The sequence below is a fragment of the Cydia splendana genome, chromosome Z (assembly GCF_910591565.1).
Source record: "Cydia splendana chromosome Z, ilCydSple1.2, whole genome shotgun sequence".
NCBI classification, from domain to species: Eukaryota; Metazoa; Arthropoda; class Insecta; order Lepidoptera; family Tortricidae; genus Cydia; species Cydia splendana.
In genome coordinates this window covers 11,838,823-11,860,874 of record NC_085987.1, presented here as the reverse complement: position 1 = coordinate 11,860,874, position 22,052 = coordinate 11,838,823, and the positions used below count along the sequence as shown (strand labels likewise).

General features: G+C 37.9%; 1 protein-coding gene across 5 annotated transcripts; it reads left to right on the top strand.

Moving 5' to 3' along the window:
- The first annotated feature begins 9,854 nt into the window (after window positions 1-9,854).
- LOC134804669 (antichymotrypsin-2-like) lies at window positions 9,855-21,716 on the top strand. 5 transcript variants are annotated; one of them, XM_063777784.1, is made up of 10 exons: window positions 9,855-9,996; window positions 10,292-10,395; window positions 10,682-10,816; window positions 11,558-11,761; window positions 11,968-12,066; window positions 12,264-12,404; window positions 13,524-13,733; window positions 14,682-14,826; window positions 18,132-18,304; window positions 21,387-21,494. In XM_063777784.1, exons 1-9 carry the CDS (start codon window positions 9,855-9,857, stop codon window positions 18,281-18,283), a joined length of 1,332 nt encoding a protein of 443 aa, XP_063633854.1. In that variant the 3' UTR covers window positions 18,284-18,304; window positions 21,387-21,494. The 5 variants fall into 5 exon arrangements, with proteins under 5 accessions (XP_063633854.1, XP_063633853.1, XP_063633855.1 ...); XM_063777783.1 differs by lacking the exon at window positions 21,387-21,494 and adding an exon at window positions 18,555-18,689; XM_063777785.1 differs by lacking the exon at window positions 18,132-18,304 and having other exon boundaries at window positions 21,387-21,716.
- The last annotated feature ends 336 nt before the right edge of the window (window positions 21,717-22,052 follow it).

Sequence of the window (22,052 nt, the reverse complement as noted above, 5' to 3'; positions counted from 1 at the left end):
TGTTTACCGCTAAAGCAGCTTTTATTTCGCTGACTTATTATAAGGGAGAACGAGTGAACTATTATGAAACCAATAGACGTATAATCGAACACATGTGGCGCATAATACGGCTTAGCGCTGAACATGTTTACCGCTAAGCAGCCTATTATACTACCATTGGGACTGTCTGCATAGCGGCTGTTAAAACGTTCACAAGATGCCTTTTAACTGTTTAGAGGTTCACTAGTGTATCGAAATAACGACTTGGACTTTATAGTGGTTCACTTAAGTATCTTTATCAGATATATAACAGTCGTATGCTGCATATAAGAATTTTAACGGTTCACGTTGCTTTTTAACATTGACCGCCATTTTATTGTATTATAACCTACAAAATTGAAATTGCTTTTCCAACTTTTAAGGGTAACAATAAGGTTTTGTGCCTGAGTTCTTAACCTAAATCATTAGTTTAGTACTTCCTATAACGTATTATTAACTTTTTATCTCATAATTCTGTCCGAACCACTGAAATAGTTTTTACACATAGCTTATTTATATCATTCATTTAAATAAATACTGATTATTTTCGTGGCGCACTGAAATTTTCTTAGATAATGTATATATATAATGTCAATAAACTTGCATTCCCAAACATCTTTCTCGCATTAATATATAAAAGATCATGTACAAACATTTAACTAAACACTTTAACAAAATGACTTATGGTGTCGTTGCGCTTAACGTTTTTGCTTCAATATAAATATGTTCACCTCTGCGTTCGTCGTCACTATACTAAATATAATAGCTGATTTTTAAAGCAGAGGTGTAAAAGTATGTTATTAATTATCTTTTATTCAGCCCAACGTCAATCTTTCCCGGTATTAGGGCGCACATGTGACATATTAGCTGAATATAGGGTAACTGGTGGTCTCTTACCCAGTCAATATACACCTCTTATAATTCCTGTTACCCCTTATAATTCCGTTAAATTGCTGCTACAACGCTCTTAAGTAGCTATGTGAACTTAAGGCTGCCTAATTTGTGCCCATTTAAGAGTTATAAAAGCTGAAAAGACGCTTATACAGCTCTTATGCAGCTTTTATATTCCAGCTTCAAGCGTATTCGTACTTCATTATGCGGCTGCTATACAGCTAATCTGTGCTACTTGGGATGTATCCGTCGACGGCGACCTCCTGACAAGCGTTTTATATATATACATATATATATATTAAGATTATTACTATTTTTTTAAAGGGTTTTTATTTAACTATGCATGGGCGCAGGCGCCCATAGGCAGGACGCCCTCAGACTAGATGGAGCGATGACCTTCGCAAGGCGGCTGGCAAGAGCTGGATCAGAGTTGCCCAAATCGTGCTCAATGGCGTGCAATAGGAGAGGCCTATGTCCAGCAGTGGACGAGAGTAGGCTGATGATGATGATGATGATGGGCGCAGGCGTGACTTGCAAATCCAAATTTGGTTAGTTAAGCGGTTTAAGCGTGAAGAGGTAACAGACAGACAGACACACTTTCGCCTTTATAATATTAGTATTTTGCGTTACTACACATTACTATCCCAAAACGTTATCTACTTAAAATGCTAAGATCCTTCTTCATGTAAGTAAAATAGTAACTTAGATAATGTGCTCCTGTTCCTTTTACATATACTATTTCTAATTTTTCCCTGACTGCGTGACCACCATTAGCTTCCCTTATTTTCTATAAAGTAGACACCCTGTTGACATTTTAAATAAAACAAAATTTTCTAAAATATGCTTTATTTCTTACCATATGGTATTTAACCTATGTAGGTGTTAAGAGTCCGCAGCAAGCTCGGTTCTCCATACAAACGTAGTTACGCTCTCATTTTAAAACGACTACTAGATGCTCTGAAACTTTGTACTTACAATAGAAGAAGGTATATATTTAATACCTTTAGCGCCACTTGCACCATCCCATTAACCCGGGGTTAACCGGTTAAACCGATAACACAGTGTCAAATTGTACTGGTAATCATGGTAACTCCAGGTTAAACCGGTTAACGCCGGGTTAGTGGTACGGTGCAAGTGGCCCTTAAACGAGTAATTCTGGTTTATTTATATTATGGTATCTGAAGCTACATACACTAATTACAGGCATAGATATATAGTATCTGGGAGACATAAAAACTCAAAAATGCTCGTTTTCTCAGAGAAAAGACCTAGCTAGATCGATTTATCGCCCCGAAAACCCCCATATAGCAAATTTCATCGAAATCGTTACAGCTGTTTCCGAGATCCCCGAATTGTATATATATTTGTGTGTCTAGGTCTATTCTCTGGAAAAACGAGTATTTTTGAGTTTTTATGTCTCCCAGATACTATATATCTATGCCTGTAATTAGTGTATGTCGCTTCAGATACCATAATTGAAAAAATACAGCGAATTTAGTTTAACATACAAAACTTGTTTTTGCTCTATTTAGTTTGTTTTATAAGCTGGAGCTATATATATAAACTAATTACGGGCATAGATAATACCTCATGTCATTGTATGTGCATACTTTCATTACAATCCAACACGTCGGTAATTTTAAAATGAGAATGAAACTTCGTTTGTACGGGAAGGTGAAATTCGGCCGAGCTTGCTGCGGACTCCTAACATCTACAACAACAGTTACTTTTAATTAGGCTATAGGTACCTAATAAGTACATTTTCGAATTGCCAGCCTGGTAAATGGTTAAAATTTAATAATTATATTTTAAAAATAAATATAATAAAATTCGGGACTAACACATTCAGCACATGCAGAAACAGGCGGCAAATGGGCAGAAGCTTCCTCCTCTTCCCTTATTGTCTACATTCGAAAAGAGTTAGTGAGACCAAGATATTAAGCGATTTTTATAGCACAGACGTGCAAATGTTATTTAAATTCATAATTTCATAGATATTTGGAGTTTAAAATACACTTGCACGTCTGTGCTATAAAAATCGCTGCATACTTATCTTGGTCGCACTCTAATGTCATTTACATATTATTGACTAATCATTGACTATGTTTATAAGCACATACAAGAGTAAGAAATAAAATAACCTACGTAACCTTGTAAAATTATTTATCATAGGTACATTTATAACCGTTTCGGTGCGGTTGGCACGACAGGCGTGTCATTAATGATTTCAACGTGTGGCGCATGACACGACAGGCGTGCCATCATATTCTATGGCGTAAGGCACGCCTGTCGTGTCATGAAATAATTGTTCGCCGCCACAGCTAAAAGTTTTCGAAGTTTACACAACTCAGATATAACATTTAGATTTTTACATTACAAGTCTTATATATTTCGTTCGTGTGTTATTATTTCTTTACGAGTAACATGTTTGCTTATCGTTATATACTATACTACTACACTGATTGTTTTGTAACAAAATTCTGCCATGGAATTTTGAACAAATCATACATCTTAAAAAATAAACACACGCATTATACATCTTTAAATTTTAAAGTATTCTATCTATCTATCTTTCTATATCTACATCATCTATATCGATGGTCAAATATTCAGAACTATACTAGACAAAGTTATGCAATTTTTTTTCCGTTCTCATAGTTAATAACACAATCGGCACAATCTGCGTCTGGTTAAGACACATATTTTAAATCCCCCAGAAACAAATGTAATTTATTGTATACGTACCTGCTAGGTATATTACTCCGTAGTCAACTTGGCCAATACAACGCTTAGTGCTGCTAATCGTGTATTAGTTTAACTAGCAGGTACAATAAATTACACAATTTATTCCTGTAAAGGAGGCGATTCAAATATATGTGCCTTATTATCCTTATGCCTTACTTTGGCTTTCTATGTTGAATTTTAATAATTACCACAGCATACGGTTTTAGAGCGTTATACTCATATCACCTTACTCCATACTCCCTCGTGGCGTGAAGTTATGGCCTCATAGGAAATAAGACTAGTTTGCTAGCCTCTGCTAATATAGTAGATAAGTCTTAGTCTTCTTCTATACTACGTAGGTACGGGGCATTGGGTAATAGTTGCATTATCAGCTGGTAATGTAGCTCCTTGAAAAGCCGGCAGTGGTATTTTCATCGCCGTCGTCGGGAGTACGGTCTTCGCGTATAGGCACAGCACGGATCACAGATCAGACAGTAGTGGCCATGGTGGTGGTGTAACTGAAACATCATAAGAACTGGTATTAGAATTATTACTATACTTACTATGTACTAATATTACTGTTTGACATCTTCATTACATTACTAGGAATTTGATTATTATTTAAAACAGCGGTAGGCAATAGGCGGCCCGTGAACCTCTCACTTGTGACCCGCGAGCCCCCTTGGCTATTTTGTATGTAATATTGACAAACGACAATGTTTGATAAAGTAACACATATTAACAAAGTGCGGCCCGCTTCAACTTTTTAACTACTATGTGGCCCTTGGCTGCTAAAATGATGCCGACCGCTGATTTAGAATACTAATTTTATGATTCTTATTTTCTTTAGAGGCTAGTTTACAATGACTTCGCCATTTTGAAAGTTTTCGACGTGTAATAGTTACATGTCGTTGAAGTGTTGCCGGGAAACAGACACACACCAACAATGCGCGTGCTATCCCCGGGGAAAGCGTATCTAAGTATAAGCCTATAGTAGGACCTATGCCGATGGTTGTTGGATCTGTCGGCCAATGAAACAGCTTTCTCGTCACCCCCCAATGCAAATCTACCTACCTATGTTACTTAATATCAGTTTTTTTTTAATCTCTAGGTAACTTAGTAATACATAATATGTATGTTAGAGATAGTTCGAAAAGTGTATACCTTGTTATGAATTTTATGATACTGACTATGTATTATTAACAGTATAAGTGTCTTGGCATCTTGCAGCTGTAAACTTATACTTAGTGTTTACCTGAATAAATAAAAAATAATAAAGAACTGCAAATCAGTGTCCATAACACAAAGTTACCTTTTAATATCCCAAATGTTAGCTCTATAGTGGAGCGCGCCTTCTTTTGTATGGCGTTATAGCCTCGGGGATTCTTCTGCGGCGCCGGTTGCAGAAATCATAAGGTGTTCCGTGTTCCCGCAGTGGATACCCGGAGTCTTCTAAAATTATAATAAGCACATTATATTAATAGTGGGTTAATATCTGCCTAAAAACCATCGCTGGTGTTACGGAACCTTTTCTGAAGGCCGCAATGGAAACATTTATTTGTAACTAACACAAACAAACGAAGAGTCTCTCACCCTAAATGCATATATGTACAATAAGCGGCAATTATTGCCGTTCTGTCAGGGATAATAATATAAAATAAGACACAATTATATTCCTATTATTTCCGTCCTCCGCATTTTACAACTAGAGTTAGACCAAGATAAGGCTGCAACGATTTTGATAGCACGCACAGTGTAGGCAAGTGTTATTTATGCGTCATAATTTCATAGAAGTTTGACGTTTAAAATAACAGTTGCACTTCGTGGGCTCGCGGGCCGGGCTGCAAGCGAATTAGCAGGCCGCATGCAGCCCGCGGGCCGCCTGTTGCCGACCGCTGCGTTAAACCATTAATTAACCCCTGACGTAACATGTGCATCTATGTCTGTCTGTAGTACGTAGCTCCCAAACACACATACACTCACACAGGCTCATTGATCTTACTGTAGGATCGTTTAGTGCAGTGGTGGGCAAACTTTCTTCATGGGGGGCCAGAAATTAAAGATATTTAAGTGGAGGGCCAGAATTGTAGCCAACATTTATTTTGATATGTGATAATCGTGGGCCAATGTCATATACTAATTGTTTCATAGGACCGTCGGCGAGCCGGATAAAATCCATTCGCGGGCCGCAGATGGTCCGCGGGCTGTACTTTGCCCACCACTGGTTTAGTGTATGATTAAGAACACAATATATATTTATATAAATTATTAAGTTATAACATACCTACCTACCTAATGTGCGCTATTTGGCTGGTACCACATGCCCGCTGCTCGAAGTAGTCTTGACTAATGCTGTTGCTCCATATGAAGGCGTCGTGGGTTGCCCTGCCGTACGACGCGTCCATGTTAATGATGTAGTTGACTTGTTCCCATATCTGGAAACCGAACGTTACATAATGTTAATTTATATTTCACCATAGTACGAATTTAGTTAGCTTAGCTCCCTTTTGCTTGTATTGTACAATTCTTATATATTCTTATTTTTCAGTCATCCACATTTTACATCTAGCGTCATTCGACAATTTTGTAAATCATTTTTTCCATGATGCGCTAACTAAACGATTAATTGATTGTGTGTGTGTGTGAATTAATAAAAAAAAACACACACACATATACACACATGCTTATTAATATTACTGTGGTATCGTAGTTCGTGATTAGGAACACCAAATATATTTATATAAATTATTAAATTATAACACATACCTACTTAATGTACACTATTTCGCTGGTGGGCACATATGCCAGCTGCTCGAAGTAATCTCGACTAACGCTGTTGCTCCATATAAAGGCGTCGTAGGTTGTCCCACCATACGACTTGTCCACGTAATTGATATGATCCCGTATCTGAAAACCAAACGTCAGTTGTTGTTAATTTCTGTTTCACTTTAGTACGAAGTTACAAAAAAAGGAAGTCAAATTCAAATCATGAATATTTTAGAGTAGGTATACAGTATACACATCTTCTATAAACTCTCGAAATAAGTAATGTAAGGCTTAGTAAATTAAATAAATTAATAATCCATACTTTCATACTAATATTATAAATGCGCGTAAAAGTGTGTCTGTCTGTTACCTCTTGACGCAAACCGCTGAACCGATTTGGACTAAATTTGGTATGGATATAGTTTGGGCCCCGAGAAAGGGTTAGTTTTTTTCAATCATCGTCATCATCCTACGCAGACGATGTCGCGGGCAGAAGCTAGTAATTAATAAATATCTTGGACACGGCGCGTATAGTACCTACGTCGATTCCTCTCACTGCGGCCTTGACCACCGGCAGCTTGGACCTTGCCCCGCTGCTGGCGGCATTCTAGGTTAGTTTTTTTTAAATAATATGTTTCTATATTTTTGATTGTTTTGTGCTTTTTTTTACATTCTACTTATATATTCATATTGTAAAAAACCTAAAAGCTAAGACACAAATCGACCTAGTCCAATAGAAAGCTAAATAAAGCTTGTATTGTGAGTACTAAATGAAGATATAATTATACAATAGATAGAATAATATAAAACATTCATAACTCCGGATCATATATCTGTGATAAATACAGAAATAAATACCTTTACCAGGATTCGAGCTCGAAAATTCCTGTTTCATTGACGGGGTCACTACCGACTGGGCTAAGAGCCAGTTTAAAATTGAAATATTTTGGGATTAGAATAAACTGGTTAAGATTATTATTCCACAAAATTATTTTTACACACATGGAAAAGATTAAATTTACTGATCAATATATCAACCTCCTAACAGGATAAAGAGGCAATCTTTTTTTATAAGGTACACTAAAGAGACAACTTTCAAAACATTATTACAATAGTAAACAGTAGTATACATAAGAGGTAGGTTTTTTATAAAATTGCCCTTCAAAACAAGCACAGAAATAGACAAGCTGTTTTAGCTGCTTCTATTAGACTAATAATAATAAGAACACCATTGTTCCGTGATGGGAAAGACATAATATATCTGCCGAAAACAAAATTGCATATCATTTTATTAGGCAGTCGTCCGTTTTATACCATTTATATCCCTTAGCCCAGTACTTAGTCCATGGCTTGCACGCATTAGCCTAGTTAATTTTACATACCATCAACTCTCAATAGTCCTTACACCCTGGCGGATGGTGCCTCTGCATGCGTCCCATGACGCGGGCAAGGGCAGCATCCGCTCGGTTTACCCCTTATATTTCATTAAGTGTCAAAAGGGACTCACGTGTTGCCTACGGCTCCGCACACGCCTCCCAAAGGTCCGGAACACCATCGTTCCGTGATGGAAAAGATATACAAGAAGCGGTCTTCAGATTCCTATGGCCCATGAAGGGTCACATGTGTGCATCGAAAACCCCTGGAATGCAGAATGAAATTATTAGTACATTTATAAAATATGATATAAGATTAATGTGCATTACTTCTAATGTACAATGTATGTATAACTATTTTTTTGAGAAGAGCCCTGCTAAGTATTTACTGAAATACTGGTTAAGTACTACTTAGCATCAATTATGTATATATGTAAACTTCTTTTAGAATTGGGTAGATACGTAATTATTGTATGTAGGTAAGATTATCTACATATAAGGAACACTGTGTATAGATAGAGTGGGGGCTAGAACAACCTTAACTGTAAATGTTTTATGTATTTATTTATTTTAACATTTCAATCAGGTAAGAAGACCCATATATTACAAATACAATTTGACTGGACAATTCTTCCTTTTAAACCCTAGATTTTTTTTTAACAATATGTATCAGTATTTTTTATAAATTCATACAAATTTATTGGTATATTAAGTAGTGTGTGCCAGGTACTCACAGTATTATTTTATCTGATATGAGGTTATTATAAATAATGTAAACAAATTTCACTTACCCGGCTTTAATGATAGCCCATACTGATAAGGAGTTTGTAAATACCACGCTGCATATTTCCATACTGAGGTGGGAATATGCAGCGTGGTATTTACAAACTCCGCGTCCAGAACATTCACTTAGCGGAATTTTTCTCGCATTAGGCACCTATACAAGCGGCTTGTTGCCGGGTTTCTTCAGCCAGGTTCTCTTGCGACAGAAACATCTTTGTAATAGTTCACAAACAAACAGTACAATTTCATGCAGCACGACACAATCAACTATAATAATAAGATACACGAAGGGCATGATACCCTATTATGATAGAATGAAATTGCCAGGTCATGAAATTGAAAAAACAGGAGCACTGCTTTAAAACTGCGAGTTGATTGAGCATAATCCCCAAATATCTATTTATTGATCCCGCTGCAGTGCTCAAAAACCGAGGACATTCAAAATATTTGCAAAATAATGCGCGGATTCACTGCCACAAAAACGGGATAAAAAGCTGAAAGCCGAGTTATCTGGCAGCACTATGGTAAACGAAAGAACAACGTTAGCTCTTGAGGTAACGTGTGTTTTGACAGTTCTTTACGAATTTCGTGCTGTCAAAAACTCCGAAAATTCCGTTTCGCGGTAGGTCTATGGAACGATATTCGATCCATAATCGTCTTTCGAACGGGCCGTTCGATGACGGCTGTCTTCGCGGTTGCAAACCGTGTTTTATCTGTCAGAATTGCCCGCAATTGACGATTTTCGGTATTGGCGGTAGCCCCCCTGGATTACTGCCAATACCCGCTAGGCTAAACGGGTTGTCAATTCTAATTACAATGGTATCCTACCAGAACGCTAGTAGTATAAACGAACTTTTGAAAGGGGCATTTTTTTGTATGGAGTTATCGTTCTTCTCCTAGTGAGTATTATATTCTTTGGTGTTGAGTGAATAACTGACTTTTAACTAATTCATGTTTGCACTTGTGAGAACGGTCACGTAATGGACTTTGAACACGATCAGGCATCAAGCGTGTTTTTCTAGTGTTCTTTTAAACTATTAATATATTTCCTTTTAGGTTTGCGTTCCCGAAGCAGCTTTTTAAGTTCTTCGACCTTTAAATGTCCGTAGGGCGCCATATTCACAGTAAAAGTAATTAAATATTATTATTAAAATTATGTAAGTACCTATTATAATAATTTAATTACTTTTCACTTTTACTAATTATTTGTTTATGACATGACAACATGACACCATGACATGATGTGTCATTGATGATGTCAACTAGCTTTCCATAGAGATATAGAGCTTTGTTTACTGTATGTCTAGTGGCGCCACCTACACAGAGCTTTGCCTAATATTCCCTATTACTGATAAATACTTATCTCGCAGAATAGATAGGTCACTGATAATTGATAATCAATTCTCTACCTCGCTCCAACTGATGTCAACGTTTTTACTGAGTAATTATCTTTATTAATAATTATACCTACTGATTTCAGTATCGCTGTGTTCCTAAAATTCATACTAATCTACGTGACGTGTTACGAGCACATCAATAATTACCCACAAAAGTGTGTAGATATAAAACATAACCTTGGATCCGTGCAAGTCCGCGATGAGTCATACTTTGCCGGCCGGCCACAACCTACAGTGTATTTATTGAACGACTCACCAGTAAAGGCAGCCATTTGCTTAAAGAATTGTTGTGTGGGCTGTTGCGTCGATAATTTCGTTAAATTAACGTATTTGTTTCAGCCTTTCTCTTTTTAATATTTCCAACAAACCAAATCAGTTACACAAATATGGATTCCGGTGCTGTATCTGCGGCTATCGCCAAGTTCTCCATGCAGTTCTGCAATGTAAGAACTTTATTTTTCTATTCTATCTCTTTATTTCTTGTAATCAGTCATTCAGGTGACTCAATGGCAAGTAAAAAATAGGATGTGTAGTAATTGTTACTGATAAATATAAATTATGCGTCGCATATTGTAAGTCTACCTTCATATTGTAAATAAAATAAAATTGTATGTAATTTCTTACCATTAATTCATTTTACATGGTTCCTTGGTGCCTGAGTCAGATGGTGATGGTTCTTGAGATCTGTTTGGTTTGTGTACCCATTATGCAATCTGGTTTGTTTCTCAGGAGCTGGATAAAAGCAAGAGTGTGGTGTCTTCCCCCCTGTCGGCTGAAATCCTGCTGGCACTCCTTTCACTTGGATCCTCTGAACCAGCCCTTCCAGAGCTTCTGGGAGCCATTGGATTTCAAGATACTGATGCAGTAAGTTTTAAAACTCTCATATATGTTGTTTGGAATTTTATTTTATTCATATATTATTGAGTCCATAAGTCACTACTTTGCAATTAAGTGAGTCACACCAGCTTCGCACGGGTTAAACAAAACAAAACCAACAAACCTTGGTTGGTTATGGTGAGAAATTATATACGTAAACCTTCCTCAAGATTCACTATATTGATAGGTGAAAACCGCATGAAATTCCGTTCAGTAGTTCGTGAGTTTATTGCAAACATACATACACACAAACAGACAGACATTGCGGGGGACTTTGTTTTATAAGGTGTAGTGATATATAATCATTTAATGCTAATTATTCATCCATGTTATCTAAAGAATGTGATACTGATAAGATTAATACAAGTATGAGTACTAATATAAGCAAATAAGTAATTATCATAATAGGTAAAATATGCTAGATGTAGTGTAGGGACCCCCGGCTGGAAGCAGGCGGGCTGTTGATCGCGTGTCGCATTCATTCAGCCCAGTTCCCTGGAGTTGGAGCTGCAAATTACTGTCCCGGCGGCATTCCCAAACTATTCTCCTCAAATCTTCTTGTTTACCTGCAGAACAGAAGGACATCTTTGAGTTTGACGTGCTTTAGTTCGTTTTCTTCTAGTGTGTATCTATCGAATGTATTATATCGCGGTGCCGCGGACATAATACATTTTGCTAGTAAATGAAGACTGGTATGCTAAAATATGCTAAGTTCATTGTCTTTTTCAGATCCGCTCATCATTTTCACTTGTGTCATCAAGACTGAAATCCATTAAGGGAGTAACTTTGGATGTAGCCAACCGGGTTTACTTACAACAGGGCCATGAGTTGGATCCCAAGCTTAAAGATGATGCGGTTAAAGTCTTTGATGCGGCACTTGAGCCTATGGACTTTTCTAATGGTGCTGCTGCAGCAAAAGTTATTAATGACTGGGTAAGTGTTTTGACCGGAGGTTGAGCCTATTGAGTTGTATATACAAATTCTTATCATCAAATCATAGCAATGAATATTGTATTCTATACTATTGATTGTGATTGCAGTGTATAGACTAGTCAATATAGAGATACTCTAATGAGAAAGTGTGTGTGTGAAGATACAGTGTGATATGTCGTCTTCTTAATAGTTCTACTAATTGACAGGTGGAGAGCAAGACTAACAACAAAATCAAGGATCTCATATCAGAAGACTCTCTCAATGCCCTGACTCGACTTGTACTCGTCAATGCTCTCTACTTCAAGGTATGTGTCCTATTGGTCAATTTATTCATGAGTTTTGTTCATTTCATTACCATTTTACACATATTTCCAAACTTGTAAGCCAATACTAAGTTACATGAACAAACAACATAAGAAAACTTGCCTGAAAAACAACTATGTGTTTGAAATATTTGCATTTAATATACAAATAAATAACATTAGTTCTATATATTTTTTAGGGTAAATGGAAGCATCCGTTTAAGCCCCATAACACCATGGACAAACCCTTCTATGTGAAGAAGGACACTACCGTGGATGTTCCTATGATGTATATTGAAGAGCAATTCAGATATGGAGAGAGTGAAAAATTAAATTCACAGGTTAGTCCAACAGCTTTTTATTTTGTTTAATTGTGTATCAGACAATAAACAATATTGCCTCTGAAACTGACCGGTATTTCTGCCCATTTTGTTCACGAGAAGAAATTACTTCGCCCAGACTACATGTCTCGTATTGTAACGACACCTGATGATGTTGCTGAAGATGGACACCTATTTATAGTTAAGATCGATTAAGGCAGCCGTCGGCAACCTTTTAGCAGGCAAGGGCCACAAAGTATATTTAACGAGATTGACGCGTGCCGCACTTTGTTAATATTTATGACTTTATCAGATATTGTCGTTTGGTCAATATTACATACAATTAAATATTAATGGATTAAGGCATGGGGAATTTCATTTAAGGAATGGGTTATTCCCCACGTATTCTCGTATTCTGTGGCCTTAGTGCGAATGGTAAGGACGAATTGTCTTTAAGTGTGCGAGATACTGTAACACGTATAAAAAGTCAATCGGTTATAGGTATACTTAGGTTAATAATATGGTTCTCACGAGCATAATATAGGGTGAGAATTTATGGTTATCACATCAATTATTATTCTTTAACCTTTATAGTACTTACTATTGAGTGTCTTGTCTAGTCTCATGCTCTTAATAGTAGCTATAATACAGAAAGCTTATTGCAATTTAGTAAAGTCCTTATGGTAGGTACTAGGTACTATTTAATTGATCACTTGAACTGAACCTAATAATAATTGCAACTGTGTAATTCATTTCTAAGTGGTTAGTCACTCTCAGTCATGATCGAGAGCTATTTTGATGCAAATTTATAGGAAATAAAATTATCCTGATAACAATAATAACTTTCAATACCTATATTTAGTAATTTACCGAACAGGTTGAAGTTGAAAATCTTCTAGAGAAGATAGATTTTTGAAAATAATTAGCAAAACGGCCTCTACACACGGTGCTGGCTTTGACTCGGCACACGTCATGGCGCGGCGCGCTCTTTCTTTCTTCCTTGCGCCTCGCTAATATCTAGGACACTACCCGTGCTCGGGAAGATTAGTTAGAACTAACAACCGTTTTTAGCATTTTCTTAGTTGCTAATTTTAATTATAATAATATAAGATCAGTAATATATACATTTTTTTATGACAGCTATTGGAGATGCCGTATGAAGGCGACGAGGCGAGCATGGTGATCGTGCTGCCCAAGGACATTGAGGGTCTCGACGCGGTCCTCAAGCAACTAGCTTCGGGCGTTGACCTCGTCGAGGAGCTGAACAGCATGATCTCCACCAAGGTGCAGGTCACCATTCCCAAGTTCAAGATAGAGACTGAGATTGACCTTAAGGAATTGCTGCCTAAGGTAGGGGCTAGGATTTAATTATTTAAACGCTTAAGCGCCACTTGCACTATCCCACTAACCCGGGGTTGACTGGTTAAACCTGGAGTTACCATGGTTACCAGTACAATTTGACACTGGGTTAACGGTTTAACCGCTTAACCCCGGGTTAGTGGAATGGTGCAAGTTGGCCTAAGACGGGACGCAAGCGGAATGCGGCGCGGCGAGCGGCAATCATGCAGGTGTAAATTTTCAATGTATTAAACATTGCGCTCGGCCAAATGTATGAACAGCCTTGATTTCCCGCTCGCCGCGCCGCGGGCCGCCTGGGTCCAGTCAGCGGTCTTAATGCTTGTGGCGCAAATCTCTAACATACTTACTGCTTAGTATGATTGAAAAGTACTTACCAGCCGGTACTTCAGGAGCCGGGATATTTTTATAGCGATTAATGAGAAAAATAAAATAATTCAGCTTGATTCACAGATTATATTCTACTCATGGCCACTCATAACATTCAGTATTGTGTGCTCGCTTTGCAACACTGAGTAACATGAAAGAATGTATGACTGCTCTGAGAGCTACATCGGCTATAACTACCTGGCTCTGTAGGTACACATTTTACCCTCTTTGAACTTTTTTGTTTATACCCGTTATGAGCCAGTGTCACCAGAAATATTTCACATCCCATGTACAACCAGGGGTCCGAAAATCCTCCCTTCGGGTCGGGCAAACTCTGCTCCGTTCGGCTCAGCATTGCTCCGAGCAATTCTTAGGGTTGACACAACTTGACATCCCTTTGAAGATAATGGACTTGAATTTTGACAACCCTAAATAGCCGAAAAGGATAGTGCCATATATTAGAAAGGGACAGCATGATTCGACCCTGAACCGCTGTCAAACTTCGGTTTTGTAGGAAGTTTCCTTTCTGTACGGTAGTACTATTATTTATTATGTGGTACAACGTGATTGCAGCTAGGCATCAAGGCCATCTTCGACGAAAAGAACTCCGGCCTAACCAAGATTTTGGACAGCACCGAGCCCCTGTACGTGTCCAAGGCTATACAGAAAGCGTTCATCGAAGTGAACGAGGAGGGCGCGGAGGCGGCTGCGGCCACCGGTCAGTATTCAGAGGCATGGCACACTGCGTCCGATTCGCACGTCGCACTGAAGTTTGAGCGAGACAACGCTATGCGTGTATTATAGCCACGCCCCGCTCGCATGTCGGAGCGACTTGCGAATCCGACGCATTATATCATGCCCCTTTCTGTAACATAAACCACTTGGCTCAGACTGTTGGCGAGTGGTAGTTTTTTAGTGCCAAATAAAGCTCGGTTCCTAGGCTTGCCTATTTTCAAAATTGTATACCTTTATAAGTGTGAATGGGTTCAAATTTTGCGTTCATGTTTGCTATTACATACCATAGACAAAACTGCAAGTTCATATTAAACACAAGAAAAATAAAAATAACGATGGGCCTTCCTTGGTGTAGGTACCTTAGTTTAGTTTTAATATTTACTTAGTCGCACGCAGCCAAACCATCATCAACCCGTATTCAGCCTCTCGCCAACCGTCTGAAATAAGTGGTAGATTGGTGGTAGAAGTTTAGATATTTCATAGAGTCTACACTCTACAGCGATATTAGCAGTGATACAGCAGCGTTGCTAAATGAGCTTATCTTATTGTATGGCTGTGGAACATAACCATATCAACCATAATATTACGCGAAACTTTGCGTAGGAGGCGCCACTAGCACAAACAGTTAACTCCTTGAATGCATCATTCATTTCATATTTAGTCGTAACAAATAATCTGAAAATTTGTCGAAAAACATTTACGGCATAGTATCTATCTAATCTATGGTTTCCGGTTTGTGCTAGTGGTGCACTCTGGCGGTAGAACATTGCAGCAATACTCCCTATTATCGATAACGAATCTCAGCTGTATCACTGTATAAAATCACTGCGTAAGATGGCCCATATGCTTGCATGTATGTATCGTGAACTAATACATTCGAATCCCACTTCCCTGCAGCTGACTCAATGTAGCGTGGGTGGACTGGGATTCGAAAGGAAATAAAACACATGCGGCTTCACTGAAACACTTCTAATAGATTACTTTCTTATTTATATTTTATTAACCGTGATTTGACGTTGATGGACTTTACGTAAGTACCTTTAGGCTTAGAACGATCTGCGATTAATTTCTTGCGGTTTCAGTCTTGCAAATGCGTGCCGTACGCAATTATATTATATACCTAACTATAGATAGGTTATAGTCATACATGAGGAGTACAAAGAATACTTCCATATTTATTCTTATACCTACGAAGAAATCTGTTATTTTTGATTAATTTTCGCATTCCATTCATCTTTGTCATACTCGTTGTTAAACGTGAGCTTGTCTCTTTCTCTTGCGGCGAGCGGGAGCTCGTTAGCACGTTCACATTTCTTGCTTGCCCAGGTGCGACTAAAGGTAACTTGTACAATTTGGCACAAGGTAAGCGCTTCAATTTTGGAACGCCTATAACTCACTGCCTATAACATATCTTGAGTTCTAATAAATCATTGGCCGTACGTTACACTTTGCGGTTCTGAAACGAAAAATAATGCGATGCGTTCTAAGCCTTAGACTTGGGTACACTATCAATGAGGTTCATTACGTATAATTTGTTTTAATTCATGTTGAATATTTAATTCACGGAAAAAACGACGATTGACGGCTAAGTAGTTTTAAGTTTAGTCAGTGTTGTGTATGTACCAACAAAATGTTGCATAAATAAATATGTCAAAATGTGGGACCTTCAGAAGGAAGCTGAAGACAGCAAAATATTTTTGATACCAATTATTGGTCCGTAAAACATTTCCACTTATAAACTAGTAAAACAACAGTGTCTGTGCTTATTATTACAAGAATTATAAATAGCCAGTAAATAGCCCAATCTACGTTAATTCCACGAATATGTACATGTGTGATGGTGTGTTAACATAATGCATGCAATCTGTTTATTTTAATGCCTTGTTCGTTTATGCTTTGCTTGTTATTCATTTATATTTTCTTCTGAGGGTTCGATGACATCACGCTTTATATTTCGGACTGCATAAAATAAAAATTTATCTTGTCGAAATTGTAATCGAAAAACTTATCTTCTTGAAAGTTTTACTTCAGTTCAGTAGGCTGTCCTGTTGCCCATCAAATCATACATTTTAAACATAGCAATATATTGTGTATATAGTAATTAAAACAATAATGCATACATAATGGCCCGTCTAACTGACACTTATCGCGAAAAACACGAAGGTATGTTCTGCCAGTGCACAACAACAGCACAAATAAATATCTCCAGTATTGCTACTCGTCCCTTTTTCCACTTACCACTAAATATGTATATATATTATGAATACGACACCCAGTAAGCTCATACAGTATTGTATATACTGTATTAGTATTTTTTAGTTAGGTAGGTATTAACTGTTGCAGACCTGTATACTGATAATTGGTCGGGAGTGTTACGATAACACTGATGTTGGGTTACAAATGTGTCATGTTGGTAGTATTTTTCATGATTGTGAAATAAATTACTCGCCTAGATAACGGTTTATGCTCGTATTTAAGTTTCATCGAGTACTTTTAAAATGATCGGTATTTAGATACATATTTACGCTTTAAATTCGCGCCAATTTTAGTTACTAAAAGCTGACTTATAATAAAACATACATATTGCGACAATAACAACAGCAAATGGTCTTATACTTCTTATATTATGTTCTAATCTTATTTACTTCATGTTTTCTCTTCTTGCGACTTTTCTTGGTGGACTGCGTATTTTTGACATAATAGATAGATACATCTGAGCTATCTGGGGGCAAGTTAGTGCCCCCACCAAGACGAGCAAAGCGAAGCGCAAGGGTTTTACCTACCTTTTCTCGAATGTATCTATTCTAGACGTTTGTTCAAACTGTGTAGTTCTAGCTGATGTTTAGGTAATTTTCACCCAGCGTCAAACTGTCTTTTATCTGACCAGAAATTTGCAATGTGATTTTCTGCAGTGATAAAGACCAACTTCCTAAATGATATTTAGGAGGGTACTTACCTACATTCTATGTTGCATGACACTGCGATAAAATACGTAGTCTATAAAGATACAGTAAAAGTACCTTACCAGCATGCCTACTAACATACGTATAATTGGTGGTTATGCGACCCCCATGGCGCCACCCACTGGGATTATCGGCGGGACATACCCGGCGTTCCCATATACATACAACCCTGCTCGGAGCTAAGGGGAGTTATTTTTCTGTATGCAACACGATGTGATCTTCGATCGATATCCGCTTCGCGGTTTTCCCGCCGGTTTCCGAGGATCGATTGAAGGTTAGATTACGTTGTCCGTGCGGTACTGAGCGGTGATTGTGTGGGGCACAGTTGGAGCCATCCGCACGCGACGCGCGGCGCCGCTGGACCAGCGAGTTTTCACCGCCGACCGGCCGGCGCTCTGGTGCCTGAAGCTCGGCAACCACGTGGCTTTCGCGTCCTGGTACCGGCCGACCGCTAGGGCCCCGCGCTCTGACCTATAAGCGGCAAAAACTAACGTGAAGGTGAGACGGTATAAGGGCCCGAAGCCTGAAGTCAACCTAATGGAAAGTTGTAGTAATAAGTTAGCAAATACCAACTAATTTACATCGCTTTGTCGCATCTTCTATTTTTGTTAAGCGTTTTTAACTGAGCGGTTTGCTAATTGCGTGATGAAGTGCCATTTATTTGTGTAGACATACCCAAGCAACTCGGTATGAACGTCCGATGGTTAAAGGTACATTATGAGGGTGCTAAAGGCGTGTGTTGGTGCAGGCATGGTCCTAATGGCGCGGTGCGGCTTCGTGATGAACTTCTCCTTCGTGGCCGACCGGCCCTTCCTGTACGTGCTGGCCGGCAGCGACAAGGCTCCGCTCTTCCTCGGACTCTACCAAGGAAACAACTAGCCCTTATAACCTGGTGTGTGCCTTGCGGTGTTTATTAGGGCCACTCTGTGTATTAATCACCTTCACGGATTGACATATTGATTTAGACGCATTCAGCACATCTCGATTGTATTGGTAATTAGTGGCTTGTGATAAATAATGGGTATTACAGTAATATGTAGGTATGTAAGTAATAAATAGTATTATGGTATAAGTACTAGCTTCTGCCCACGACTTTGTCTGTGTGGAACGATGATGATTGATAAAAACTATCCTGACGTCCTTTCTCGGGACCTAAACTATCTCCATACCAAATTTTGTCCAAATCGGTTTAGCGATTTAAGCGTGTAGAGGTAACAGACAGACACACTTTCGCATTTATAACATTAGTATGGAGATTAGGTTTTATAATTAATTGTAGGTTAAAATAATACCGAGTACTAAGTAACAAAATAATGTTACTTTAATAATGTATTTTGATTTACATAATGTCTGACAATAAGTTAGTTTATCCGTCCTCGTTAATACTACTTACTTACGAGTACTAGTATTAAAGTAATGTTTGTATCAGAATTTTTTGGACTTCATATTTACAATTTATCGATTACAAGTATAAGCTGAAAGTACAACCGCAGTACAATGTTGATAGTTTTGTATATTTTTGAGCTGTTACTTCATTTCGAATACTAATTTTATATAGCCACTTTCGTTTTTATTATTATCAAATTTGTTCTATAGTTAGTACTATACTAAGTATAATATAGTAGTTATACTTGTACCTACCTCTATACTTTTGGCGAGTAGGTACCTACGCACGCGCACATTTAACGGCTCTAAGACCACTTAACAAAACGCGTTTAAAATAAATATTAAGAGAGTATTTTATTAAAGTTAATATTAGGTATGTTTATGTATGCAATGTTGGTGTATTAAATAGTTTATAAAAGTTTTAATCACTAGACGTTGTTTTACTTATTGTGTGCACGCTCCTGTTTTCTGTAACGTGTTGTGTACCGTATCTCGTATCTAACTAGTTCAAATTATTATTATATGTATGTATAAGTAATGTGGTACTTATATAGTCTAGTTGTAGTTGGTAATAGGGGATATTACTGCAACGTTCTGCCGCCAGAGTGCAGCACTACCGACTCTAGTAAATTCATAGACTAACTTATACATACTGTGCCTTAAACTGTTTTTTGACAAGTTTTCACATACAATAAAATATGACATTGATGCATCAAGGCGGTTTGTTAACAAGGGCCTACCGGTAAACGCGAAAATCGAAATTTAGTTATCTGCCTCTTTATCGCTCGAATATGCAAGAGTGATAGAGAGGCAGAAACCGAACTTTCGATTGTCGTGTTTCACGGTAGGCCATGTGATTGACGTAGTGACGCATGATGTGTCATTGATGTTTGTTTACTGTATGTGTACTAGTTACGCCATCTACGCAGAGCTTTGCCTAATATTCCCTATTGGTACTTAGGTATGGTATGGATGCTTCTAGTTTTTCAATCTGCATATTTTTATCAGAGATGTAAATGTGCGTTCACATGCTCGATAATCTCAGGGATCTCCAAACTTCGTCCCGTGAACCGCCAGGTCCAGCCCGCAAGTCATCTTATCGGGCCCTTGGCAGAGCCTTTCCCGAATGTCGTTCCGTACGAATTTATCTAAAGTGCAGTTTGGCCCTCTTGTCTGGTGAAAAGGTTTGAGGAGTCTCCTGCTGTCTACACTAGAGATGCCCCGAATAGTGAATTTTGCCGAATACCGAATATTCGGCCCCTCTCTTGGCCGAATACCGAATATTCGGCCCCTCTCTTGGCCGAATACCGAATATTCGGCATGACATGCGAACATTTTGAGTCACAATTATTATGAAAACTGTTCGCCAACGAAGCACAACGTTTGCAAGATATATTTTTATGTTGAACAGAATTAATGAATGTTGTTAGAGTCAATCTAATCAGACCCATGATTATAATATAATATTTAGTAATCATTAAATGCTCAAAAACGTGCCTTCGTATTTAACTACTTTTTCCAAGATACATTTAAATATTAAATATACCTAGTTTTTGGTAATTCGGTAATATGTAATTTTTCTCTTTAGGTACGTGCAACAGATATTCGGTATTCGGCCGAATAGTAGGCAACATTCGGCCGAATACCGAATATTCGGCAAAGTGGCCGAATAGGCCGAATACCGAATAGTTGCCGAATATTCGTGGCATCTCTAGTCTACACCATCCTACTTACCGTACGAGTGTCATATTAAGTGTGTTCGTCCTGCTTCCTAGTTTTGCTGCGGCGTTATTACGCCTAGCATGTGAACGTACCATATATTGTACTGAAATGATATAAGTAGGTACCTACTGCATGTGGTTAAAAACCCGCAGATTATTTTAGTTCAGTTCCAACTGGCTTTTATTTAGGAACCAAACAAAAGTCTGTAGTCTATGGTCTGTCTCCTGCTGCACTCTATTTCAGACATCTTCAATACATTTTCAATTGTTCATATTCCATAAATAAACTAACTCTTAGTCTTATTTTTCCAAAGTTCGAATTCGAACACTACCGGACACTGGAACCTAAAGAATTGCAGGCCTTGCAGTGCTATCTGCGTTAAGCTTTCCGTGTTTATGTACAGACTCCATTCTTAGATCGACTCTAAAGTGTTCTTGATATGTTTCTTTACTTCTTTGTGTTATCTTTACAGCGATGAATATTATGATGTGTTGTGCAATGGTGGACGTAGCCCCCGTGCCAGTGTTCACTGCAGATCGACCTTTCCTCACAGCCATCCAAGCTGACGGTACACTTTACTTCCTGGCCTTACACCGCGGGAAGGAATAAGATATACGGTGTACATCCAAGAGGCATTTTATACTATCAAAGAGCTTTATTATTTTTTAACCGAGATTAAGTAACACAATTAGTCAATTATATATGCATGAGAAGGTGCTATAACTTTTAGTCAATTTATAATATTGTTCTTAATTAAGATTTAAGTTGTATAAAATTATAAATAAAAGGTGCTGCAAATATTGTTTATTTTTTTGTGTAAGTACAAGTACTTTATCTACGCATGTAGGTACATAATGCCATTCATAATAATTAAGTCAAGGCCCATAACCTATAACGCATAGGGCGTTTTTATTTTAAGAGCCCATCAACGTGCACACTAGCGCCACAGCTAAATAATCGTAATTATTTAAATTTAACGAAAGATATTTAAAAAAAGGGGGCCGCTACGTATTGTGTATTTAAGTACCCTTTGAATACATCAAACTAGTTTTTATGTTGCTGGATTCGTCAATCTATGCGTCCAAAGTTAAAACGGCCGTTTTTGTTCTGAGTTCCTGTTATGGCACACATAAAGCCA